At 29.7% G+C, this 22,093-nt stretch overlaps 1 protein-coding gene across 1 annotated transcript; it reads left to right on the plus strand.

The window, feature by feature from the left end:
* On the plus strand, positions 1–7,378 carry LOC145325164 (uncharacterized). The gene is made up of 15 exons (XM_080168025.1): positions 1–297; positions 535–596; positions 1,141–1,179; positions 1,689–1,753; positions 2,213–2,256; positions 3,445–3,522; positions 3,903–3,967; positions 4,271–4,352; positions 4,438–4,484; positions 4,933–5,012; positions 5,185–5,223; positions 5,525–5,570; positions 5,876–6,050; positions 6,523–6,574; positions 7,243–7,378. Exons 1-15 carry the CDS (start codon positions 147–149, stop codon positions 7,346–7,348), a joined length of 1,131 nt encoding a protein of 376 aa, XP_080024151.1. The 5' UTR covers positions 1–146; the 3' UTR covers positions 7,349–7,378.
* Positions 7,379–22,093: the final 14,715 nt, after the last annotated feature.

Here is a 22,093-nt window from a genome sequence, read left to right on the forward strand (position 1 = left end):
GCAGTAAAGTGCAGACGAGAAGCTGTGTAGTCAGTTTAAACGAAAGTTATTTTGGAAACCAATGAACAAATCTTTGATAATAGAAGTGAATGTAATTAGTTAATTAATCCAAAATTAAGTTAAATTATTTTTAAAAAGTGATAGAAATGGATTTTAAATTTGCCCGACTACAATATCCAAAAGACCTGGACTGGAATCTAATTAAATGTCGAGTTAATAAATATCATGTGAAGAGTATATTTATTATTTTGTCCTTAGGTTCATGCGGATTTTTTCTTGTGGAAAATTTACATCAAGGTATTTATAACAATAACTAACACATGTATAAGTTTTGTAGATACAAGTTTCTAGATGTAAATATTATATTAGGTTAAAGTTGCTCTTAAAAAACAATATATTCATATGTTCATATATTTAGTAGCAAGTTCGTAGTCAAGGAGTTCAAGTCTTTATGTGTTATAATTGAAGGCAATATAAAGTTTAAAAATAATTATTCCTTTTTTTTATGTAATAAAATCAATTCTGTTTATTTAGTTAAGGATGGTACTTGGAATAATTATGGAATTGACTGTGATATTGTACAAAAATACCTAAAAGTAAGTATTTTTTAAAATTATTGACATGTACGTTCGCCAAAGAAGTTTTGAGTATTTTTTTTTAGAAATGTTTTTTTTTATGATTTACTTATTCATGATCGCTAGCATTGTTTTATTAACTAAACTTTTATGAATGTTGGCATACTTGTTTTAAAACAAGAAACTTCATGTCCTATGGTAGCGAAGCTGTTTAAATTTGCTAAACATATGGGCAAACTTAAGAGAGTTATACATTAGAGAAAGAAAGACGAAAGAAAAAGAGTTTGAGAAAGTAAACAAGATAAATAAGTAATAAAGAACAATTATTTATTGCATCGTGTTATACACAGTTTTTTGCGGATGGTAAAATAAGAGGCAAATAAAATGTATTACTATATGTATTCTAAAACGACCAAGCTAATATTGCTTAATTCACTTCTACAAGAGACAAAATGAATTGAAAATGATTGCTAATTTCGAAATATATCTTCATGTCTTAGAATAGTGTATTTTTTTAAAATAGGTTGAAAAACATACTAACTTTGAAATATATTTATTTTTGCAGGGAGAACTTAAAGATGAATTTAATTACAAAGATATGCAGGTAATCAATTCTTATAATGAATTTATTATTACTTGGATCTTACACCAGATTATCATGTACTCTTAAAAGTGTAGCCTTTAAAAATGACGATCTCCCACATCCATCCCATCCCCTCCCCTCCTACTGGATGAACAATTTGACCAATTAATCATATCAAAGTTAGCTACCTAGATTAACAATAATTTTACCCCTGCCATAATATCAACTTATAATCTACATCCATTGATTAAAAGGCACTCATAAAAATTTAGTTATCAGTTTATGGTTTAAATATATTTTTTTCGTGAGGAAGGGGATAGGTTTATCACCAATGCAACCCCTCACAAAATAATTCCGAGCAGTATCAACACATTTGTTCTAATGGTTCCCCAGATATTAACGTACTTACAATCATTCTGCTACTTCAATTTATGTCCATAAGAAGCGTACAAAACAGAGTGTAGAATTATTAGTACCCAAATTTTTCCATTTTCCTTATCTTAAAAAAAATATAATATTTTCTTTTTTAGATTCAAGTACAGCATTTAATGATTTCTAAAGATAAAACAACTATTTATAGCACTTTTGAACACAGGTTTTCTTTTATGTCATGGCAGCTACTCTATATCTATGATATGTCCGTACAATAATTGTATAATGTCATGTTTAGTGATTTACTGACAGTTTGTCTGATAGTAACTAGCAAAAAGTAGATTTTAATCTTTCTTCTTTAATATGTTTAAGTAAATTATGTATATTTTATAGTTTTAAAGATATCTTTTCTTTGAATTAAACTATTTTCTCGTATTCTTTCGAATCCGGTGGATAGGAACCGGTTCTCATCCATACGAAAAATAAACAATGTCTAACATCGTATTATATCCAGCTTTCTACGAATATAAAAATGTACAATCATAAGATTAAAACCAGTTTTTTTAGCCCGTGCCTTCAGCACCTCGGGGCTAAAAAACTAGTTTTAATCTTATAATTGTACATTCTATATCCGCCGATAGCTGTTTATAATACGATGAAAGAAATAACTATTACTTTCCAGGCCTCTTTTAAACTGTCTTGAAGCAGACCATCCTCATTTATCACGTAAGTTATTGTTTATTTCAACAATCAACAACCAATCCTTAGTTACAATTTGCCAGGCTGTGCTTTCCCTCAAAGTTCATAGCGAGTCCGTCCGTACGTCCGAGATAGATAGCTTTTATTCGTTAATTTAGACATGTTATAATTGTCCTATCGATTTCAAACTTTGCATGATGATTCCTCTAGTAGTTAGGTACGATTTAGAAAGCGTAGCAACTCTATAATCATTACCAAAATTTCCGAACGTCCATTTTAAACATGTTGATTGTTTTACTTTTTTAACAACAAATTTGTATGTGATCTAATCATCCAACTGATCTGATTTTTTGTATATATTGATTCCTGGGACAACAAAGTATAATGTTATAAGCAAAGCAACTCTATAATCAAGTCCTAAATATGTAAGTATGTCCATTAACATTATCCTGTATAAAGCAGTTTTTTTTAACAAATTTACTTACAATTTTCCTTCAACTCTTATACATTTATATTCTGATTATTCAGTTCTGACACTATATAAGAGTTAATGTCCGTTTGTCCTACCGTTTTAGCGCTTTTATGGATGTTGTCATCCTTGTTTCCTTATGTCTAATAGGAGCCTTAACCCTGTGAAGCTACTCTTTACCCAATATATCCTAACTTGGCCTAAAGTGAATTATAAACACACGAAACTTACCTCTAACAGTTATTTTCAATTAACCCTTAACGGTCGGGGGGGGGGGGGAGGGGGCGTTGAACGCCCCACCCCCCTCCGTTTTTTTCTATCTCATTTTCCGTGTGTGAAAGATAAAGAGCCCAAACTGCGTGACTTTTTAAGTATGTGTATGATACATAACTGAGAGTTGGAATTTTTTAATATCTCCATTCTGGCGGGCACAGGATGCCAGCAAACCTGGCAGGGTCATCCAGGTAAAGAGCAAAAATATTATTTTGACTTAAACAAAGCATTTTATCTTAACAATTATTTTGACTTAAACAAAGCATTTTATCTTAACAATTATTTTGACTTAAACAACGCATTTTATCTTACCAATATACTAAAATATCCTCTAGTAGTACATTCTCATATTAAATATAGGTGTTCAAGTCAATTGGGCTTGGTCTGTGCTAGACTTTACACTATAATTTATAAATATAATACTTTTTTTATTTCTTTAATTTTAATAATCAATATTTATTTTTATTTTGCAGACGTTTTACGAGAAGATATAATGATAAAACCAAATAAAAGTTATACGTATTATAATCTACGAGACGAGAATGCTACAGGTATAGTAGGAACAGGGAGGGACTAAACCTAAGCATTAGAGAACACTTTTCATTCTATTCGATAAATTCTAGAAGCGGATAATCTAATTTTAAGTTGGTTAGATACTATTTATATGGAAGATGAACAATTCGCTGAATGTGACGTCATAAAAATGATGTATCATCCATCTCTTTTTTAGGGATTTTCTTTCCCACTCCTCCTCTCCTCATCCCTCATTTTCATGTTTAAGAGTAAATGAGGTTTTCACGAATATGTCATCTATGGTGACTTTTTTTACTAAAGATATGTCTACAAAATAATTGATGTCTTTATAACCCGAAAACAATTGTCAAAAAGTAACAAAATTTCCAGTCCTTTTAATTTGTTAATTTTGTTTTAGAATTCAATACAAAACATGCACAGCAAGCTAAAGATGTTATGGAAATGATTTTTAAAGATAAAAGGGTAAGTATGTCTGTCCTAATAAAGCCTATGATCTCGCATAATACAGAATCTACTGGTCTTTGCTGCTTTTATTAGTTGTGGTTAAAGTGTTGGGGTTTATCCTCACCTTTTCTTGGGGCGATATTCTTAGAGGCTAGGGTAAAGTCACCATTGTTGTAAATATGATGGTAGCAACTAGGGAAAATGTCTTGCAGGTTGGTTGTTTGTGAACATTAATTTCAATCAGATTTATTAATATTATAAGATTTCACAAATTAAACTGCAGAACATTAACTTCTTTAAAATAATGATTATTTTTTTAAGAATGGATTCTTTGTTGAAGCTGGAGCCTATGATTGTGAAATTTCTGTCACTCTACCTCTAGAAGATCATTATGGATGGACAGGTTAGTTTCAAATTGGTAGGACAATTCTATTAAGAAATTATTTAGTATTTGTACAATCTGTGTTTAAATTTTTTATTTTTTTTAGGAATTTTAGTTGAACCAATGCCACTGACGTATAATCTTTGCAAGCAAGTGAGTAATTTAAATAATGATTACAAAATTCATAAAATCTCTCTATAAATGATTTATTTTAAGGCTGAATTTCCGTGACCTTAACAAAGCAACTGATAAAAATAGCCATTAATTAACTCCCTTCAGGAGTGGTTTTATGAAGAACTTTATACAAGCAAACTTGTTCAAAATTTTAAATAAATAATCTTTGCTTTTCTTATCATGATTATGCGATAACTTCTAGGGGATGAAAATTGAACTTGAAATTTTCAAATCTAATTTTCTCAAAAAACCCTTATTAGAATATTTTGAAAATTTCAGCATTTAATCTTGATATAAATGTCTCTTGTTTTCTTCTTATAGGGCACATATTTTCCATTTACACTTCAAGACAGATGTGTTGCTATGATAATGTCCTAATGAAGATCAGCTACTATATTAATAACATTTATGTTTATCTTATTGTTAGGTTCACCGTCAAGCCCATCTTATCCATACCTGCCTTGGTACAAAAGACAGACCTTATTTTACTAAATTTGATTTTGAAAGGTTTGTATCATATTTTGATAATTTTAGCTATTTTTTAAAAAAGTTACTTGTTAAGTTGTTGTTGATGGAATTAAAAATATAAAATTGAAGGAATCAAAGGGTAAAAGTAGAATAACCTCTACCAAAAACAAAATTTGCATTTCCTTCACAAATAAAATTTTTTTTGATTCAGTGCCGGAGATGTAATGATGAGCAACACTTCTGCTATCTCGTAAGTTTATTCTATTTTTCTGCCAGTTTTTTTTTACTTAAAATGAATCACAAACAAATTCAAATTTTAGTTTAGTTGGGCCCTGCAGGGTTTAAAAAACTAATTATGATCAATGACGAGTGATTATACCAATATTTGTTTTAAAATTACATTTTTTTCTTTAAAGTTAAAAAAAATCATTTGATTTAAAGTTATTTTGACACTTTTCTAGACATGATATACTCATCTTATTTATTTTATATTGAAACCATTACTAACTTTGGTTATAGATATTTAAGTATAATATTTAATTATATTTCAGTACAACTGCTGGTTTTGCTAGTCAAGAAAGAGCTTCTGTAATAGAGGTTAATTAACAATGATAAATTTACATTCCTTTAAATCTTTTTACAATGTGAAAAGTACCTACATGAAAATATTACACAATTTAAAGTATAAAAATTTTCATCATGATTATTTAATGAATATGAAATTTTAAATAAGGGGGGTGGGGGCATAGAACATTTCAAAAAAAGAATGTGAAAAGCAGAAACCAAAGCAATTTTTTTAAGTATCTCATAAAGACTTTAAGTTCTTGTTAAAAAAATATACATTTATTGTGCTAAATAGAAATATGTATTGAAATCAAAAGTAAATTTTTTTTTCCTTTTAGATGCAGTGCTTCCCATTGTACTCTCTGTTGCTCGCCCTTGGTAACCCCACTGTCAACCTGTTTGTCCTTGATATTGAGGGATTCGAACTGGCAGTACTTGAAAGTATTCCTTGGGATAAAGTTGATATTGAAGTACTTGATGTTGAAACAGATCTTGCTGGAATTTTTCAAAAAGGTACAGGAGGCATCACTATCCGACAGACCGACTAAATAAAGTACATATTTACTACTAAAATAGCCATTCATGAAAAGGCGAAGATTAGAATATATAAAATACGAATATACAAAATTGATATACTACTTGTTTAGGGAAATCTTCAGATGTAACAATATTTTGAGTAGACAGTCCGAAAGGACAATGCGCAAATTGTGCTATTAATTTTGACGTGAATTTTCACAAGAATTCTTAAAAGCCTACACACAATAGGAGCAGTTTAAATAAAAATGTGATGGGCGAATGTAGAGTTTTTTTTTGATCATATGTATATTTATTGACTTTATTAGCAACCAACCAAGCCCCATGGACTCAATGTTGCCACTAAAAGGCAGTAAGACGGAAGATAATAAAATTAAAGAGTAATGAATAGCTCTAACTAATTCAAGCTATTGTTAATTAAGAACCATGATTTTACTTTTGGCATTTTTAGATTCATCAAGAGAAAAGATTATAAAATTTCTGGATGAGAAAGGCTATGACAGGTAAGAAAAATAAATTGTCCAAAAGCATAGTATGAAATAGTTTAGGTTTGACTATCTTCACAAATCAATCAATAATATGCCAGACTATCTACAAATGGGTATAACCAGCGTATTACCATTCCTTCTCTATAAATGTATCCTTTTTACTGTCCATAAATCCTATTATATAAACTGATATGGTTCTCTTCTAAAGTGTAGCTTCTTGTGGGTCTTGGAGAGGGAGGGAGGGCACCCCCACCTTTGTAGTCAATTTGTAGGTTTAATATGAAGATTAGGAGAAAGAAATGATTTTCACATTAAAATATAATGGCTAAAAAGTGTCTAATTATTAATTTACCCCATTTTGTTCTGTTTCGAGAAATGAGATCAATTATTTTATTTTTATTTTAGCACAGCTGATAAATAATTTTTTTTCTCGTATTCATTTGAATCCGGTGGATAGGAACCGGTTCTCATGAATACGAAAAAACTATGTCTAGCATCGTATTATATCCAGTTTTCTACGAATATAGAAATGTACAATCATAAGATTAAAACTAGTTTTTTTAGCCGGTGCTTTCGGCACCACGGGGCTAAAAAAACTAGTTTTAATCTTATAATTGTACATTCTATATCCGCGGAAAGCCGTTTATAATACGATACGAGAAATAACTATTCTCCATGTTTAGGTTTAGTCACAGGAATGATTTCAACAAGTTGACAGGCAAATATCAAAATGATTTATTTGTCAGAAGAGATATTGTTAAAAAATTTAATGTTAAACAAATTTATTAGAAAATAAATCCAATTTTAAATGCTTTTCAATAGATTTTTATTATTAACTAACTCGCTGTTATAGTAATATTTCGATTATGCGGTCAAACTAACAACAGAAAAACCAGCCCTTTGATTGCACGACCGTTGTCTGAAAATCCTAACTGTGCTAGGTAGCTGCTCCTTTTATTTTGGAGGAGGGTTACGTTAGGTTGATGCAGCTGAATATGACCACGGCTGTTGGTGGCTTAGACTGGCTGCGGTCCTACTGCTATCTTAGTAAGCCACTCGGCTGACAGTGAGGCGTTTTAGGTGGCTTACGAAGCCACACGGTTTGCTTGAGGTTTCTGTGGCCTCAGTTTAGATTGCCGAGCCCTGCTCATAACTAAAAAAATACAACTTTCATGCAATTTTAACTTTTTTTTTAAATAAATAAATTATGTATATTTTATTGTAAAAAATTACGCCTAAACTATAGAAATTAAATCCTTCGGCAACAGATCAAATTCTCGCGTATAATTGCTTAATTGTAGGTTTCACTATACCCAATTCAAAGAAATAATTTGTAGGCGAGAAAATATTCTTTTTAAATTTCTTCTTTTTATTTGCCAACAAATGATTAGGATTGCAGCGACGACTGTATATCTTCACAATTTCTTCTTCTACTATATAAAGTACTAAGGTTTCTAGATTCAAGTCTTTGGTTGATTTAAAGCTATTTTTCATTCTCCAAATGCTAATATGCTAAAGACACGGCCACTAGTTATGGAAATGTGAACAGACAAAAACAATAAACAAAGTAAGTCAGATTGGCCAGTAAAAAAGTTTTGCACTATAAGGTAGCTTTGCTAGGCTAGTATATGACACAAGGTAATTTTAGTTGTTTGTGTCCTTTAGTCAAAGTGTCAAAATTTTCGATATAACTCTAGTGAAGTGTTTGCGTTATAAACGATAAAGCACGAAATGATATATTTTGCATTTAGGATTAAATATTTCATAGAATCATTGGCTTAGGATTAGATAAATGTTTTCCTGTATCTCTAGTTGTAAAGCTACTCTATAGGTTATTTGCTGACATTTCTAATATCTATTAAGGGTAAATGATAATGTAGTTTTTAAAGAATATAAAAATGATTGTAGTTGATTGTAGAAAAATTATCATAACTAATTTGCAGCTTAACTAATAACTAATAACTAATTTGCAGCTTAGTCGCCTTTTATTCAATGCTTGCAACAATTTTGATATTTTATATAATTTTTATGATATAATTATCTTCAATACCAAATAAAAATATACATATAATAATTTTTTTCATTTTTCATTATAAGAATAAGACAGTTTAATCACAATACACAATAAAAATCCCCTTTTTGTACCAATAAATCTTTCTAAATTGACGAATAAGAAAGCATTTAAATTTGTCTATTATAAAGACATTAAAAATGTTTGATGTGAAATTGTAAATAAATGTCACATTAGATAACATTATGAGGGTATAATTATGATAATGTTTTTTTTGGAGGGAAACTACTCTACATGTGACGGTGACTGTTTGTACGTCCATATGTAACTGACTTATCTATTTTTTAATAGCACATTCTCTCTCTTTCTCTCTATCTATCTCTCTCTTTCTCCTTGTCCCTCTATATCTCTATATCTCTCTCTTTCTCTCTATCTCTCTTTCTCGCTCTCTCTCTCTCTCTCTCTCTCTCTCTCTCTCTCTCTCTCTCTCTCTCTCTCTCTCTACCTCTCTACCTCTCTCTCTCTCTCTCTCTCTCTCTCTCTAGGCTATTATTGGACGATATCATTCTTGATTTACATTATCAGATTTTAGATTTATAGATTCTAAAATTAAAGTGTTTATGTTGTTAAATGTTGTTTTATGTATCTGAATATATAATAAAATCTAGAAAAAAAATAGAACAAAGAACAGTTTTTTATCGCATCGGATTATAGACAGCTTTCTGCGTATATTAAAATGAACAATTATGAGATTAAAACAAGTTTTGTTACGAGATTTTCAGTATGACTGAGTACCAGCTCTAATCCAGCGGATATTAATTGGTTATGAAGCCATACCAGAAATATTTTACTTCTTAATATTACCTTTCGTTTCTTTATAGCTTTTTTCTTACTGTTTAGTTACCAACTTTTTACAAGTTAATGACTTATATCGTTAGTTATAGAGTAGCACCACTACTAAAAAGTAGATTTTTCATAGATATATTTTTTTTGCAGCATTCAACAATGTGGGTATGTGGAAATTGTAGGAACAGAAATAAATATTCTATAAAAGAAATCTTGTATTACAAATTAACTGGATGGATGAATGTGTGTAAGTAGGTTTGTGTGTCTTGTAATTAAGATATTGTAAAGCAATGCTGAAATTATAAATTTAAATGTTCATCGAATTTTTTTTCATTTGACCAAGTAAGGTTTTATTTTTTAGTAGTTGGGAAGTAACTTTCCATAAAACATAGCCCTAAGAAAATATTTCTACCCCTTTCCCCTCCCTTTTTTATTTAAAACAAAACTAAATATTTTGAGCACTCAGCCAGGAGCGAAGCTCTTAAGGCTAAGGGCGTAGACTCTGCTATATATTAAACAATGTCAAATGACACCATTATTATCTAGTGATAAAAAAGATATCTAAACGAAATTTAGTAAACTAAGCTTTACTAAGTGTGTAGAGTGTAAATTGAAATTTAGAATGTTTTTCTTTCCATTTCTTTACCCCCTCAAGTCATTTCCTTTACTGTGCATGCTACTGCTTTAAGATTTTAGCTGAATTTGAACTTCAAAACTTATGTCTGCATTCTAGGCGTTTTACTGCTGTGAAATTGATTAAGAGTTCCGTGTTTCTACAATAGAGGATAGTCTTGATTTCAACACTAATAGACAGGACATTTTAAGAGTTACATATCTTATTTTTGGAAGATTTGCTATACCATCTCACCTTGTAAGTTTTTTTCTTCAATTGCCTACAAATTCTACGAAATATTGTACCTTGTTGTTGAAAGTTTAAACCCTAGCAAATTTAAAATTATTTGTTGAAACATCATTGTAATTGCCTGAACTGAAGAAGGGGTGTGTGCTCAGTTGGTTCGTCTTTTAAAATCTCTTAAATTCCTGATCTAAAAACACTAAAGTTTTTGGGGTAAAAAATACTGTACCCTATGGCAAATTCGCACGTTCACCAAACTGAAGAAAACTTCTTCCAATTTCAAAAATTTGAATATTTTTTTTTGTAAATTGTCCTTATAAGGAGAAACAACAAGGTTACTTTTTTTTAACTTAAACATTCAAATATTTGGTTGAAAATTGTAGAACAATTTCTCCATTCACTTGGAACAAATGATACAGATTATTATCTTAACATTTTTGGACACGCAAATTTTGTTCTAAAATACTTATACTAAAAAATCATAATAAAGTATCTTTAAAAAATAATTCACCCCTCCTGTACTTAATAACAATTATTTACCAGTACTAATGTAAAGCTTCTTTAAATCGAATAATCAATCGGTAGCAAAATTATAAAAAGATATATTATTTTCAGAATTTCATATCTGCTTTGTTTATAACATATTCGTTCTTGTTTGGTCAAAGTTCAAACGTATGTCCCGCATTTTTTGGCTTTGTGTTACATTGTATCTGTTACAATAGGTAGATTTTACAATATATGAATGGTCAAATTAAACACTCAAACCGTTTCTAATTGTGTTGGAATATTTTTGTGACCACTTACAAATTACGTTAAAAATGAAATTAGATGTATTGTTAGGAATTTGCAACTGAAAGAAAAACCATATTGCCTCTAGCTTTTCTGCTGATAAATAGCATTATTGAGTTAGAATTAAAAGTATTGTTTCAGATAGTATGATTATTATCAAAAAGTTAATTTAAATAGAGGCTTTTCTATGATTACGATCAGTCTGTACGTCCGTAACGGATAGCTTTTTTTTTGTTAATTTAGAAATGTCCTATCGATTTCAAACTTTGCATTATGATACCTGTATGATACTTTATAATCGTTATTTTGCAACACATTTATGTATAATTTTATTTTAGCTTAAAAAGTGCATATTCAGTGTTAATGATTGTTTGTCCTACCCTATAATTTTACAGCTTTGCTTTATTTTGTGGATGTTATCATCCTTATTCATCTCATTATTCTGAACTGCATTGCCTGAATAGATATTCTTTGATGTTTGGGCTGCTGGTCGCATAATTCTTCAGATGTCATTAGCCGTTTCTTTTCAACTGAAGGGTAAGCTAAATAAGCAGCGAGATTTTAAAATATCGGCTAACTCCACCTAATTTAAGATCAATTTTAGTAAAATAATAACATTAAACTAAATCTTTGAGAAAACTTTACAATTGTATTTACACATTTTAAAAAGGAAATATCAATCATGTGCTACTTTCATTAGTAGTACAAATAGGTAAATATTTTACTCTTGGAAGCGCAGCTACTTTATAACTTAGACATTTGTATTGTGAATACGTCCAAATTCTATAACATTAGGTTCTGTGTTTTATTTCTATTTCTAAAAATATAAAAGCAAAATGTAAGTAAAATAGCCATTATATCTAACCCCTCTTATCACGCCCAGGATAGGATATGGTATTAAAAAAAAAATCTATATGAAAAGCGTGACAAATCATAAGATATCAACACCATTTAATGAACATTGTATATGCGTTTAGCTAACATCTAAATGAACTACAAACTAAATAAATGTTATTAGTATTGGTCATTTAATTGCTATATTTTGAGTCACTTGACATGTATTTATTTCTTATTAAAATGGAAATAATCCACGTTGACAGGGGAATATTTATCGTCAATTAAGCTTGATAACATGAACTTCATTTATTGGTCAGTTTGTTCATCCGGTGGGAGTAGAAGGGGATAGGGTATCTTTATTTTAGCCAGCTGCCAGTATCACTTCATCAGAGTACATAAAAATCTGATGCAACATCCATGTAATAGTATATCGATTCTTATAAAACAATTTGGCAGCTGATTGTTGCACCGCTGCTTATGAAGAAACAATAGTTGTTCTTGTGTTGAGAAAACCCGTCACTAGTTCTTTTGACGTAACTGGCAGGACATGGCCCCTTCTTGCTTTGTCTCTGGTCCCCATAATTGAACATATGGGCCGGGTTTTCATTTTCTAAATTGCCTGCGATTTGAATATTCCCCCCATATCACAGTTTTTAAACACTTTTCTTTTTCATATCGTTTGTTTCCCTCTAATTGTCAAGTCGAGCACATAGGAACTCCCTTCTAAGAAAAATCTACAACTCTATCGACCCTAAAATTAACGTTGAACAAATAATCAGACAGTTTATATTTTATATGTGGGGGTTTACCTCTCACCCCCCCCCCCTTTTTTTTTGCCGAAATCTCTAGGGAATAAGGATTAAAACTACTGTTATTCTTTTTACCTTACATTAATTTTTTAATAGCCCTCAAGCAAGACATATACCGTAGACTCAACTGCTAAAAAAAGATAAATTATTATAAAACCCTTTTTTGATAAACCAATATTCGTAAAGCTCTGGACAATGATATTATCATACATTGCTTAGAAATCCAGGAATAGAGTGAAACTATAAATAAAGTATGGGCTGTATAATGGTCAATAGGCGCAACTCCTGAGATCTTAAAACCATTTCTATATAGATAAAATTATTGGTTGGAAAGTTTGTTTACTCCTAGTTTAGAATACATCCATCCAAGTTCAATAAAGTACACAAAGTTTAGGAGCTAACAATTAAGATAACATGGTTAAATAAATTTGTTACCATTGTAATTTACATTCTAATGTTCTCGCCCTCCATTTGCAATACTTTAAAGTTGATTTTTAATTTCTCATCAATATAGCAAATATTTTTTGTTGAATATGAATTTTTGAGGTGCCATTTAACTCCCTCAAATAGCACAAAACATGACTAGGACCATTATAAAACTAATTTTGTAAAACTAATTAATTCACATATAGGATACATATTTTTTTAAATAAAGGATTAATTAGTTTACATTAAATTAAAAGATAATAAAAAATCATTTTTATTATATTCAAAATCTGATTCTGTTGAATTGTTTAACTCCTACATCCCTGTTAAAAGTTAATGATACTCTGATTCTGTATGGTATATTTTACATACATAGTATTCAAAACTCGACATTTACTTTCCTCTCTTTATTTTTTGGTTAGCTTTTACTAAAATTCTAGTGCTATTTTCACTTCTGATTATAGATTTAAGCATGTATTTAATTTTAAGCTTGTATGAAGATTTCTGTAATTGTAAGTTACTATTGCAAGTGTAGAATGTATAATAATATATGGGATCAGTAATATTTGACATAATATCATTTGACATAAATTCATTTCACATAAAACATTTGACATAAAGTATCATTTGACATAAACTCATTTCACATAAAGGTACATTTGACATAAAAACGTTTCACATAAACTCATTTGGCATAAAGGTACATTTGGCATAAAGATACATTTCATATAAAGGTATACTTGACATAAAGGTACATTTGACATAAAGGTACATTTCACATAAAGGTACACTTGACATAAAGGTACATTTCACATAAAGGTACACTTGACATAAAGGTACATTTCACATAAAGGTACCCCGAGCATGGCAACCGGTGAACAGAATCTCAGTTCTGCACCACAAGCCTCGCACGACTGAAGTTCCCATCTCTATACAGTCATATTTATATGAAAATATTTTTAGAAGATTTTTAAATCTGTTTTGAAGATTTTCTTTTAATAATAAATAAAAGTTTCTAAAATCTTTTAAAAAAATGGAAAATCTTCAAAAAAAAATTCAAAAATCATCTAAAAATATTTTCATATAAATATGACTGTATGGGAACATGGGAACTTCAGTCGTACGAGGCTTGTGGTGCAGAACTGAGATTCTGTTCACCGGTTGCCATGCTCGGGGAAAAAAATGACAACCTTGGGTAGACTTTGAAATGTATCTTTATGTGAAACGTTTTATGCCAAGTGTACCTTTATGTCAAATGTACCTTTATGCCAAGTGTACCTTTATGTCAAACGTACCTTTATGTCAAATGTACCTTTATATCATATGTACCTTTATGTCAAATGTACCTTTATGTGAAACGTTTTTATGTGAAGTGTTCCTTTATGGCAAATGTACCTTTATGGCAAATGTTTTTATGGCAAATGTACCTTTATGTGAAGTGATTTTATGTCAAATGTTTTATGTGAAATGAATTTATGTTAAATGATATTATGTCAAATATTACTGATCCTAATATATGTACTAATCATGAAAACTAATTATGTTATTTCGATAGAGATTTTTACAGAAATCATTATATTGTTGATGTCAAGTGTGTTGAAACTCTATAATTATCATTTTAGTTTGACTGACGGTCTTATATGTTGATCTTCCATTGTATGAATCATTGTTTTCATTTATAATTAAGAGTACTTCTTTTCCCCAATTATAGGTGTATCATACTCCCATATTCAAAAAAGAATAAATAAAATTAGCTATGGCTTAGATGGTATCTAAACAAATTTATATGTCAACCAAGCGGATATTTATGTTTATTTAAGACATGCTTTACATATTCAACAAAACATACGAAAATGGAATATCCCTATCTGATTAAAACGTCAGGGTGGAAAATATATATTCATTTTGTTAAAGAGATTTTTCTCTAAATATTTCAAACCAGAGGCATGAACGAATTCTTAATGCAAAATGCCATATTTTTTTCTTAAAATACTAAAAGATCGGAGGGAGGTGTGACGCCCTCTTCCCCTTCTCTTCTTTCTCATTTACTATGTGCAAAAGATTTATTGACTTATCATATTAGTGATTATTTAGACTTGATTTTTTTTTCAACCTAGGCTTGACTTATATGTAGAGTACATGACATATAAATAAATTGTCAAGATCCATGGCCGTTATTTTGGTTGGTCCAAGGAGCAAATTTTGTTGACTTTTAGCTATAATAAGTAATTATTTAGTTTTTTGAAAATGTAGAACAAAAACAAAAAACTGAAAAATTGTCATTACCAGATGACCACCCTAAAATATGTACAGAAGATATTGTTAATTTGTATTTTGTATTCAACTAGAAAGCAAAAAGAAAATTGAATGTTGGAATATGTTACTATACATTTAATATGAAGATGTCTATTTTTTTATAAGTATTGTCAAAGCAATAAAGAATTTTTATACTTAGCTATATTTAAACCTTAAAGATGAAATCAGACAACCAACTCTTTGATTGTACGACCTCTGCCTGGAAGTTCTTTAAGTGTGCATGGTAATGAGTCTGTTGGCCAAGACATTCCCACCTACTCAATTAATGTCAAGCACCTGAGAATTCAGCAGTAGGAACCATTTTCAACGTCTTTTGTTATGACGCGGTGTTAAGCCTATCACCTCCTTGGTGATGATTTTATCTTGCTTTTGGCAAAATTGTCATTACATTTACTGTTCTTTACTTTTTTTGTATCAGAGGAACAATTTCTGACCTAAAATTCAGTCAAGATTGTAGATGAAAGAAAATTTGATTTATGAATATTTATGGTAAACTTTATAATATATTTTAGTATGAATATTGTATAAATAAAGCTTTAGATAAATGTTGCAACTTATATCAACTTTAAACTTTTTCCCAGGCTAGAAGATGATTAATCATAGATAAAATTTATAAACTTTTCAAGGATTTTACCAGTTTTGGCAGTTTAGTAACTTTTAACATCGTTTAAGGAAGAAAAAAAGAAAAGATTTTGTTACCAAAGTTTAAACGCTTAGGATAAGTTGGTTTATCAATCTCTTACCATTTTTCTCTTTTACTGTATATATAATGGCTGTTGGTATAATAATCATGTTTTAGTGGGATGTAGAGAACACGCTCTAATTAGTTTTTTTTTTTTTTTTGGGGGGGGGTCATCTAATTTCCCATGCTCTAAATTGGGTTAAAACTGAAATATAAAAGGATATTGCAAACTAATCAGTTGTTTACACTCAAGATGTAAAACATTTTTTATACATTTGTTGTCAGCTATGCTTTATATATATTATCTTCCTTGTTTTTTGGTTCAGCCCTCTTTTCTTTTTACTTGTCCTGTCTATTTTGATGTCTAGAAATTGTGTGCCCACACCTTCGCACATTGCAAAAATGCATACTATCTCATTCGGAAACTTAAAAACTTTTATTTAAACATATTGGGTGTTACGAAAAGCAGTTTACAAAAGGGATAATTTTATCATCATAGGAGATGTGCAATATTTAATCATTCATTGTCTTATCACTTATCATCCATGGTAATTTTTGACAATTTAAATGAATTGTGGAAGTGAATGCATCCCTCTATAAATGACTCTGAATCTCGGAGAGTGGATGAGACAGAACATCCATATAAAATCATGGATTGTAAAGGATAACCAATTACCAATATACAATAATGTTTAAGGCTATGGAAGATATCCTTTATTATTTTTTATTAATTCAGTTGTTGATTTTTTTTATATTATTAAAATCTTTCTTTGCCTCATATTACTGCTTCCTTTTCTGTAAATCTACCTTGTAAAGCATATTTTATAGAAACTAGCGGTTTCTTTATATGTATGGTTTCTTGTTTGTTGGTTTAGTGATCTAAATCACTAAAAATCTGCATGCATTGAATTCAAGCACATTTTATGGTACTAGCGGTTTCAGAGATCGTTTCCCTACATAAAATATTACTTTATAAGTTGAGCAAGCACACAATTCTTCTTATGAAATATGTAATAGAACTACCCCTTATTCATGTGTCCATAGACACATATCCAAATTGAGTGGCATAGCAAATTTTTAGCAAATTATTCTACTCAATATATCTAGTACATATATGAAATGACAATAGGTCAGAAATAAAGGAATTGGAAAATGTTCAAAAAAGTTCATTTATATGTTAGGCACGATTTTAATAGTTAGGGTATATAGGAAGGTTTCCATTTCCCCTAAACAAAGCTTTACGATGTACGGTCAGGACTTTCAGACATAGTTACTATACTAAAATCCAAAGGGATAGTTGTCTGAATGATTTAGATTTCCTTTAATCTCTGCATTACATATTAGACTAACAAAGATATCTTTGTGTTGCAGGGATAAAGAGTTTGGATGATGAAATATAGGTAAGAATTATTCTCAACATTTTTTGTGAAATTCTGTTTTTCAAGTTTAATATAAAGAAAGGGAAATATATTTATTTACCCCTTTCTCTCTGGTGTCTGGACAATTTTAGGGGAGGGAAATTTACACACAATACCAAATTTGGTTGATGGAAGGATATCTTTGTTTTTCACTTGGCGCTACCTTATCAGCATTGGTTAGTTTTTATCTAATTAGATGAAAACTAATAATTTTCTTTTTGAAATAAGAACATCTGTATATTTGTAATTTTAATCTGAATTTTGAAGAAAAAAAAAGAATGTCAGTCTCTTATAGATACTTTGTAAAGAGCTTGATATAATGATAATCAAATCTGCAACTTGGATTTGCATACAATGGTTGAATATCAAAAATAACTGTTTATCAATCTTCCAGATCTTTAGCTTCAGACAAAAAACCTTACTACTTAATATTAAAGAATAGTCTCTTTTAAAACTTTTTTTTTCATTAAAAGCTGAAACTTAAATGAAAAAAAAATGCTTATAGAAGATAACAAAAAGAAAGAATTATATAAGTCTACAACAAGGCTGTGATTGCAAATGCAGATTTAATGCATGCCCATTTATTGATGTTCTTAAAAACAGCAAAAAAAAAGAGAAATAGCTCAATAATATAAAAATATAATATTTGAATAATAAGTATATAATCAAAGAATTTTTTTAGTGAAAGGCAAAATAAAGGTGATATAGTTCAGCAACTCAATATTGTCGTTTATAGAACCATAATTATAAAATGTAAAGAGTTTTTTGCTTGATATGTCTGTAGTGTTTGTACAATTAGTAATCTTTTGTCTACTAAAGAAAAACTAATTTTATTGAACCATGAACACCAAAGTATAAAATTAAAGAAAATAGCTAACATGGTCCATATTAAAAAATTGTTATATTGATGAAATACTTATTTGTAAAATATAATTTAGTATTTAATGAGATGCAAACCAACCATTTATATCATTTAGTAAAGGTACATTATGTCTAACAGCAGGGAAAGGATTACTACATTTTGGTATAGGTAATACATGTTTGTCTTTTATGATATTTAATTTGTTAATTCATGATTGAGTCAACTTTTCATTTGTCTATGAAATTACAGAAATTGGTATAAAATGTGAAGATATTATAAATATATATCTTATGATAATAGTAACAGGATGTGTGTGTGTGTGACTGTCACAAAGGGTCCTTTACACTACTGAACTAATATGGTTCTCCTTTGAAGTATTGTCTTATCCCTTTAGATTCATTCATATTTCATTCGATTTAGTACATGACTGTACTAATCTCATAGATCAAGAAAATATAAATTTGTATTGACTTTCAATAATCTATTTGTGTATCAAACTGTTTTATAGTTTTATTATGTAAGAGTTGCAACTTTGAAAACCATACCATTTGCTGGTGTGCAACTATGCTTTAAATTAGTAATTAGGTTGTCTTTGCAATTGTTAGTGGCACAGATATTCATTTGCTGTATATGTTGATATATGTTCTTCAATATGATCAAATTACAAGTAAGCTAAATTTTAGGACATATTTATTGAATGTTAATATAAGATAGCTATCATAATTTTGTTTGTAAATTCTTCTTATTATATGTCATATTTAAACATTCATTAATAATATTGGTTCATAAACGCCGTTAAACAAACTTCCACCAAGTTGCTTGTATGCAAGAGTATTTAAGCATAATTTTCTTCCTTATTAATTACATCATATATATATTTTGAAGGTTAGTAAGAAAAATTGGACAACCTTACCACTCTTGACTAGCTTTCCTAAGAAAAGAACATTATAAAATAAAACAGATCTGACAAATTTTTGATTTTTTTCTTTTTATTTATCTGAAAATTAATTTTCACAAAATTTGTACATTTAGGTACTCTTGTATTTATATTTCGTCCAATCGAACTCTATGTATGATTAGCGCAGTGTGATTATGTAAGTCTAATGCACACATTTGTACCATAATATATCTTTATTTACTAAATATACTCACCACTATGTTTAATACACAGTATTGCGTCTGTAAATTAATTTTTTAGTTAAAAAATAAATTAATGTTTTATAATGTTAATCCCACCATATTAAGTTATTTTTTTTACTTTTACTATCTTTGAAGTATCCTAGCTTTTAAACAGAATTACTTTCAGCTATAAAGTCCAGACAATTAACCTCCCAATTGCAATTATTATTTTGATTAAACTATTGGTTTGCTTTAAAAGTTTGACTCTCAAATGTAATACTAGAAAATATAAAACTAAAATAAAAGACACAATATTAGAATATATTTTGTTTTAATTTTGATAGATTACCCAAATATAGTTTCTAATTGACAAATAATTATTCTTTATTATTATTTTTAGCTGCAAATATTGATTTAATTAGGTGTCAATACACAATTAAGTTGGGTTTAATGAAACCAAAATAATAGGTTTTGACTTAGTAGAGCAATTATTTCCATAAGTAGCGCAGCAACATCTATAGTGTCATTCGTAGAACTTAAAGAAACCTCTGACAAATTACTACAAAAGTTTTTGCAATTTTTGTTTTTAGGTCATATATCTTAAAGGTCTTTTAAGCAAAAAACCTAACAAGTTTTTTTATCATCCTATTATATAAAGTAGTAAGCGTTTTTTGTCTGTCCTGAAGGATCTCGCTAACCGCTAAACAGTTCTCCTTTACAGTAAAGCTTCTTATTGGTGCAAGGAAGGTTTTAAACTATTTTTGGGGAGGGTGTCTTCACCCCCTCCCCCATAAAATATTTTTTTAACTTTTGAAATTCAAATTTAAAATGAGATGAGATCAACTTTTCCCTCTCCTAACTTAAGTGCCCTTAGAGGCTACTAGGGGCGTAGCCGCTAGTATATTATAGAGTAGTAAGGTTTTTTGTCTAATGCTAAAGATCTCTGAAATTGCAGGTATGAAGGGTAAGTGTTTTTCAGTGCCTTAACACAAATAGATTTAAATCAATTGTAAATGCATAAAACAACTAATCATTGTCATAATTAATAATAAAATCATTAACTAATGTAATTTATTTCTATATATACTAATTTCTATATTTGATTTATGACACCGTACATATAAGGATGATTTGGTTTGATTTCAAATTTTCCACGAATATTAAAATAAAAAAAAACATAAAATTGATACCAGTTTTGTTAACCTGGGTCTACAATTCATTGATAGAGAGACAGACAGAAAAAAATGTTTTTATTTTCAAAATATGTTCTAAATGCATTTTTATCAAATCAAATATACAACGGAAAAAAATTCCAAATTCAGTTAAAGACATAAATTATAATATTAAAGCTTGTTGAAGTGCATGAAATTATGTTTAGATGCGTAACCTACTTTGAGCAATTTTATTGATTCCCTCCTTGTACGGGCGTATTTATAATTTTTTAAAGGAGGGTGAATTTTGGATTTTTGTTTGTACCAAAGCTACCATACTGATCTTAGTCGTCTCTTTATTGTAAGATCATATCTTAATTCCATCTTTCTGTTTTGCCTTTCATTCTAACAGTGTGAAAAAATGGTGGCCACAGGAGCCATCCAAAATCCAGGTAGATTTTAAAGGTGACTAAAAATACTATATCAGATTCTTTATGAATTTTTTGCTTCAAACGTAAAGTAACATTTATAATCAACCTGCTTAAGCTTTCTTTAAAAATTAACCCCCACCTTTATATATTTTCTTAGGGGGTGGGACGCCTCAAACCCCCCAAAAAACAAAAATTCCCCCCCCCCCTTTTTTTGCAGAACATTTCCTTGGTCCTTTTTTTCTGCTGAAGATTTCCCTGGTCCTATTACGAATTCGCCTTAATTTTTTTTATCACCTCTTGGGGCAAAGCCCCTAGAGGCTAGGGGCACAGCCGCTAGTAAAATAAAAAGCGCGTTGAGGACCCCTAATTTCTATAGAAAAATCCTTAATGTATTTATTTTGGTGGGGGCGAAAACCTACTTTTTGATCAGTCTTTTTAACCATAATATCTAAAACTCAAATATCCTTTTAAATTGAATTGCAAGATTTCAGAAATGTATTCTCAAATTGCCAACAATATTTCTTCATTTAATTCATGGAGGGAAAGGACTATAGTCGAAGAAAAAATGCGTTTCCGATTTTCTGTGATAATCAAAAAGTTATATGCTAAAATTAATAATAAATCCAGATCTACTGCATTTCACGGTAAAATATTGCTGGTAACGAATATTGCTGAAAATCTATGAATTTTAAAGGCTGCTAGCTGCCAAACGGCTAAACGTACAGATCATACCCGCACACCATTTTAAGTGGCATAAGAAGGCCTACAAATAATCTGGAATAGCCAAGAACCAATGATGCACAGGGAAAGCTTCATTGAAGAAAAAACGGGTAAAATAGGCCTTTTTCGCGCATTTATCTGCATTGCGAGATAATTATGCATTATTGATTTATGGCTATTCCAGATTATTTGTAGGCCTTCTTATGCCGCTTAAAATAGTGTGCGAGCATGATCTGTACGTTTAGCCGTTTGGCAGCTAGT

The sequence above is a fragment of the Acartia tonsa genome, chromosome 7 (assembly GCF_053477335.1).
Source record: "Acartia tonsa isolate MP-2025a chromosome 7, ASM5347733v1, whole genome shotgun sequence".
Classification (NCBI taxonomy): Eukaryota; Metazoa; Arthropoda; class Copepoda; order Calanoida; family Acartiidae; genus Acartia; species Acartia tonsa.

Bases quoted from the DNA above. Each gene is read 5' to 3' on its own strand.
- LOC145325164 (XM_080168025.1), top strand. From the start codon at position 147: ATGGATTTTAAATTTGCCCGACTACAATATCCAAAAGACCTGGACTGG. The intron at 298-534 runs GTATTTATAACA...CTGTTTATTTAG, and splicing joins TGTGGAAAATTTACATCAAG to TTAAGGATGGTACTTGGAAT. The intron at 6,051-6,522 runs GTACAGGAGGCA...TGGCATTTTTAG, and splicing joins TGCTGGAATTTTTCAAAAAG to ATTCATCAAGAGAAAAGATT.